Below are 6,000 nucleotides of genomic sequence, written 5' to 3' on the forward strand. Positions count from 1 at the left end.
TTACCTCATAAAGTGACAGTGGTCAGAACTGTAAAAATTGGCCTGGTCATTAACGTGCAAACCACCTTTGGGTGTAAAGGGGTTAAAGAACATTAATAATGCTAGATAGACAATTTTACTTACTATTCCAAACTTAGAAGCAAAACCTTCAATGAGTTGTTGATTTATTGATACCAGTTTTTGGAATGTTGGATCATCAATGGAGAAACGATGTCCAAAAACAACTGCAGAAATGACGTTTGCAACAGAATGTATAATGAAGTTTGACACATCCATTAGTTCACCTATACGCGGAAGAAAACCATTAAAAATATTTCTTTTAGACATGACAATTTTCTATACAAATTTATAGTATGGAAGATAATTTTTTTTTTATATTTTAACATCACATTTCATACACTATTCAGATGTGTCAAAATAGCAGAGGTTGTGAATTGTGGGACCCTCACTTATCTAAAGTTTAAAGTGATTGTGCCATCTTAGACATTTGATGCATAGTCACAGGTTAAGCCATAATTATCAGATAGATGAAGGTCCCACCAAAGGGACCGAGATTTATCTAGATAACGGGTCCCTGTTACACAACACTGGGAGTAGAGGGTGACCATGTACCTATTAATTTGTATAGGAGTTCTGAACATTGCTTGCGTGCTTGCGCAGAAATTTATGGAACTCCGATACAGGTGAATAGAAAGAGCAATGCCTGTGTCACTACCTCTCTATTCTTGATGACAACATTCCCAAGATAGATGTGGATATCTTTAGAATATGCAATGAATGCCCAATATGACATTAACCTTTTTGGGGGGCTTGCCAGTCTCATGCTATTGGAATGAATGACAGTGATATAAATGTCTGAGACTTCTTGCTATAATACTCCCTCTGATTTGACACTTTATTTGACATTTTTGATTGACATGTTGAACTATTTACAAATAAACCTGTCACATTAAACATTTTGTTATGTCTGCTAGCATAATAAGATAAACTGAGCAGTCTGATGCATTAAATTTTATGAAAAAGATTAAGTATGATTTAATTCAGTATTACAAGCCTAGAAGGTAATCTCAGCATTCTCTGTGTGAGCATTCATACAGATATTACTGTCAGATACTGAAAAATATACATCAATAGCACCATGCTGCTGACACGTAGAAAATAAGGTTCAACATTTTTCAATTGATTAGTGATGCAAAATTAGAACTCCACAATTTTCAATATTTTCATGTACAACACCTTTCAATCCTTTCCCTTGGAATTTCAAACCTTTGAGCAGCAGAATTCTCATAATGCGGTAACAGCAAGTTCTCATCATTTTCTATCATGTGACAGATAGAGTGGAGCAGTAGCTCCTTTAGGCTAAGTTCACACTAGCATGTAAAAAAATATCCAATTAGCTATTTTTATTTTAATTGTCATCCATATGAAATTCGTATGGCATGTGTTTTTCATACATATGCAGTTATTAAATTGAACAATGACAAATACAGTTTCATATGTTAAAGAATTACATTTCATCTGTAAAAATCAGATGCTGTATGGTCGATCTATATGGGATCTGATGTATTTTGGACACCCATAGACTTGAAAAGGTGAATCTTATCCAACACATGGAAAAAACTAGTGCATGCACATTTGGTCCGTGAGAAAAAAAATGCTCACCTGAACATTTGCTGTGATGTTATTTTTTTCACAACAACATTCAGACCAAAAAATACTTGGCCATAGGCCACGCTCACATGTTTAGTATATGGTCGGTTTTATCCTCAGTACTTTTAAGCCAAAATTAAGAGTGGAGCAATCAGTGGAAAAGTATAATAGAAGCACGTCACCACTTCTGTATTTTTCACCCACTCACTTTTTCACCAAATACTGAATGTGTGAATGTGGGTTTATAGTCACAGCTTCAACTAGTATGCTCTATTACATTACATTTGACACATTCTTCCTTTTATGCCTTTTAGTACTCTCCTTGAGTCACATCCCTCTGACATTGCAGAGGAAGGCTGCTGTTTGATTCAGTGCTGATGCTGCTGTAATTACAGGTTTGTATTAGCTTGCTGTGATGCTGATTCACTACTCACGGACAAACCGTGAGACAGGCTAGTCAGGAGGTCCGAGGTCAGATTCCAGGATCGCTCGTAGTACAGAAGAGTAAGACAAAGGCGTGGTCAAGTAACAGTCCGAGGTCAAAAGCCAGAAGGGTATGTCAAGACAAGGGAGTAAAACAAACGAATAGTCAGAGGCCAAGTCTGAAGTCAGAGAGCGTCAAGAGCAGGAGGGATAATCTACAAGAATAGTCACGACAAATCCTAGTTCCGGCAACAAGGTCAGAGGAAAGAGACACAGGGCTAAGCAAACACACCTAACTTAAACAAAACTACAACTGACACTGACTACGAACAGCTAGCCAGCTAAATACCTTGCAAATGATTAAGGATGGGAGGCAACTGGAGAAACTCCTGTAGACACGACCAGATTGAGCAGCAGGTCTTTCAATCAAAATGTTGACAACCCAGCACGCCCCAGGATCAGATTGGATGACTGGACTGTCACTCACAAAACTGACAGTCCAGCACACTCCAGTTCCCAAAGGGTAGTTGAGCTGTCACTCACAGTGTTCATTGGCCACAGTTAGTGTTGATACTGTGACAATAGCAAGTTTTCTCCACAGCCCACTTGTAATTCCCTGGTTGAAGAAGATATTTACCTTATTTTAGCTATCTTTCTGAACAGGTAAGTTAAATAGTGCAGTAATTCAAGTACCCTACTACTCTGCCCCATAATAACATGAATATAGATTGTACAGTTTACAAAATACAATTTTAATTCTAGATTAAGAAACTGAGTTTACCTACTGTAATAAATCTTCCTAGGTTTTAAGTGGAGGTACAGTATAGTGTGTGTGAAGTTTTCTCATGTATTAACTTGAGACCCAACTTTCTATTCATATGCTAAATACAAAAATAAACTGTCATAAAAAATACCATTTTGTGCTGCTAAGATCTCTACAAGATTCTGAGCTTCTTCCTGTATTTGTGACTCCGCTCCACGTTTTCCTAATCCAAGATTCCTTAAGGTCATCAAGCCAAATCGACGTTGTTGTCTCCAGCTATGCCCATTTGCCACTACAATACCTAAAAACGAAAGGGATGAAAAGGGATGGTTTTAAAAGTTAGGGAAACATTTTAAACATCCACTTTATATAAAAAACTGCTACAGAAAAAACATTTCTATATTAAAATATCACTTTTCACTATTTTGAGCATAGTTATGCATTACCTTAAAAATTGGGGTCATGTATAGTTAGTGTTTTGTACTTCTGAATAGTACACTTACTTAGTTATCACTTGACCCTACCTTTTCCATGTGAAACATCAGCCATGATGCTGGTGACTGGGCGTCCAGCCAACTCTTCTGAGTGAGAGACAATTGCATTCTTCACAGTCTTGTATCCATGTAGTACTATAAGAGGAGTCTCACCAATCCAAACAGTGTACATATTCCCATAAAGTTTCGTCAACTGTAAGAAAGATTGTAGATTTTAGGATAGGAGACGGTCCAAACTCTGGAACCTCAAGAGGATGGGCTGATCGCTGAGGGTCTAACCGCTGGGACCTATAATAGTCTCAAGAATTGGGCTCTTCAGTGTTCTGTCTTGAATGGAGCAGGCAGAGGTGCACATGTTCGGTCATGCCTCCATTCATTGTGTATTGGACTGCTGTAAACTTTCAGTCCCACAGAAAATGACTGGAGTAGAAGTTGAGCATGATGCACAACTCTGTTCCATTCAAGAGAGGGCTACCCACTCTCAGTGTTTTGTAGCCTCATTCATGGAATCACTTGGGTTCTGACCACTGGCATAGTGGACAACTTGTGATTTTATGAAGGCTTCTTTAAAATTAGATGCATAAGAACATTATGAAACCATTGGTTCACTATAAAGTGCTCTTTATACAGAAATGTGGATATAGTTCAAAGGGAAACAGTTAGCTATTTCATGCTGATCACAGGCAGTGTAAATAAGGGTATGTTCCCTCTCTACATTATTAGTTTTTACTATGAAATGTTGCAATGTTTAAGGGAAAACATAACTTGAAAAACAAGATGGGCACCGGGAGCGGAATCTAGTAGACAGTTCTGTCTGGTTTCTGTCTGCCTGGCAATGCTTGATTGACAGATGGTCCCCTAAATGTTCAGTAACTAAAAAGAAACCCATCAATGAAGCTAAGTTGGGCAAGTAGAAGCCAGAGGGAGTAGGTAATTTTTTAGGCCTTTTTCACATGAGCGCATATGGACATAGCAATATAATTAAACTATATGCATCAATATTCCTTTAGTATTTCAACAATGTTTGATCCGTTTTTGCCTCAGTTTTTGCATTGATTGCTACTTTGCTATTCTTTTAATAATCATAATAATAATATTTGATACAATTATAGCAATGAATGCAAATGCTGATTAAGTACTGATGCATCTATATTTTAACCATTTTATACAGACTTTAATGGGTGTATTCTAGTTTTTTAAATAGATCAAAATAGAGCGTTCGGCTTTTTTTTAAAAAACATGACAAAGACAACTGTTTAAAACTCTGGTAACTCCTGCCTTATCTTAAAACAGCTGATTGTCGGGGGTGCCAATGCGTAGCATCAGCTGCCTGGGTACTGCAGAACAGCCCCTATTATTTTGAATAAGAGTGTTTCTGTAGTACCCGACAACAGCCGCTACATATTGGATGGAGCAGCTTTGTTTAATGTGTTTACATCCATCTGCTGCCTAAGCTGATAATAGCTGATTGGTGAGGGAGCCGGGTGTTGGACCTAAACTGATCAGTTATAGACAACCTGTCTTAGCCCAAGTTCACACCTTTAGTTTTTGGCTAGTATTTTACATCAGTATTTGTAAGCCAAAACCAGGAGTGGAACAATCAGAGGAAAAGTATAATAGAAACACGTCACCACTTCCGTATTTATCACCCACTCCTGGTTTTGGCTTACAAATACTGATGTAAAATACTGACCAAATACTGAACGTGTGAATGTGGCCTTAGGCATTATTCATCAATATACTGTGTCTGGACACCCCCTTAAGCTTTGTTTTCTTTGAAATTCTGCAGAATTTCTTAGTGAAAAACTGCTTTCTGTAATAAAAAGCCTGTCTGTATAAAAAGGCTGACTTTTTACGCATTATGCATAATAAAGTTGAATTACTTTGAATAAAAATGTAAAATAATGGTACTACCTTATTGAATGTTTCTGGATGCATATTAAAGCGCATTGTCCAAAGATTCCCAATTAATGGAAACGGAGAAGGGCCAGGAGGGAGACTTCTTGCCTTCCACCTCATTTTTAAGTACTTGCAAAAAAAGAGGAAGAATAAAAATGCTAACAGGAACTGTTGAACAAACCACATAGTGTATGGATAGAGATTACTCCACAGGGATCTGCCACCTTTCTGTTCTTGCCAACATCTCCGTCAGCTTATTGTGCTTTTATACTGGTATGTTGATCCTTCTCATTGTCAATGATTAACATACATGTATATTGAAGAATCTTTCAACTGTTATGAACTGTGTACAAATATCAATCAAATTGCTGAAATGGTTACATATCAAACTTGTTTTTGAAAGTTTTGGATTCAATTTCTACATCTGGACCTTGGTAGATATTGGTTCTTTTAAGTTACCGAATGTATGAATCTCCTTTATTGATATTGCAGACTTGCCTTAGAGTCACTATATATTTTTTTCTAGTATATCAGTTATGTCCAGACAGTTTTATTTCTTATCATCAGCCGCATGGATGGTCACAGAGTTCTGAAGCGGCCAGCAATGAGTTTGGATCTAAATCCCATTGAACGCCTGTGGAGAGATCTCAAAATTGGTGTTGGTAGAAGGCTCCCTTCAAATATAAGAATATGAGAGACCTGGAGCAGTTTGCAAAAGAAGAGTGGTCCAAAATTCCAGATGAGAGGTGTAAGAAGCTTGTTGATGGTTAT

At 37.4% G+C, this 6,000-nt stretch overlaps 1 protein-coding gene across 1 annotated transcript in view; it reads right to left on the minus strand.

The window, feature by feature from the left end:
- LOC141249460 (cytochrome P450 2J2-like) overlaps positions 1-5,498 on the minus strand; it is a 46,971-nt gene extending 41,473 nt beyond the window's left edge. The window contains exons 1-4 of the mRNA XM_073669635.1: positions 5,245-5,498; positions 3,361-3,523; positions 2,988-3,137; positions 124-284 (exon numbers count right to left, since the gene is read on the minus strand). Of these exons, the coding sequence (XP_073525736.1) occupies positions 124-284; positions 2,988-3,137; positions 3,361-3,523; positions 5,245-5,415 (645 nt within the window). The 5' untranslated portion in view covers positions 5,416-5,498. The remainder of the gene's footprint in view (positions 1-123; positions 285-2,987; positions 3,138-3,360; positions 3,524-5,244) is intronic.
- Positions 5,499-6,000: the final 502 nt, after the last annotated feature.

The sequence above is a fragment of the Phyllobates terribilis genome, unplaced genomic scaffold (assembly GCF_046119375.1).
Source record: "Phyllobates terribilis strain yellow unplaced genomic scaffold, ASM4611937v1 Scaffold_1__5_contigs__length_1240528914, whole genome shotgun sequence".
Classification (NCBI taxonomy): Eukaryota; Metazoa; Chordata; class Amphibia; order Anura; family Dendrobatidae; genus Phyllobates; species Phyllobates terribilis.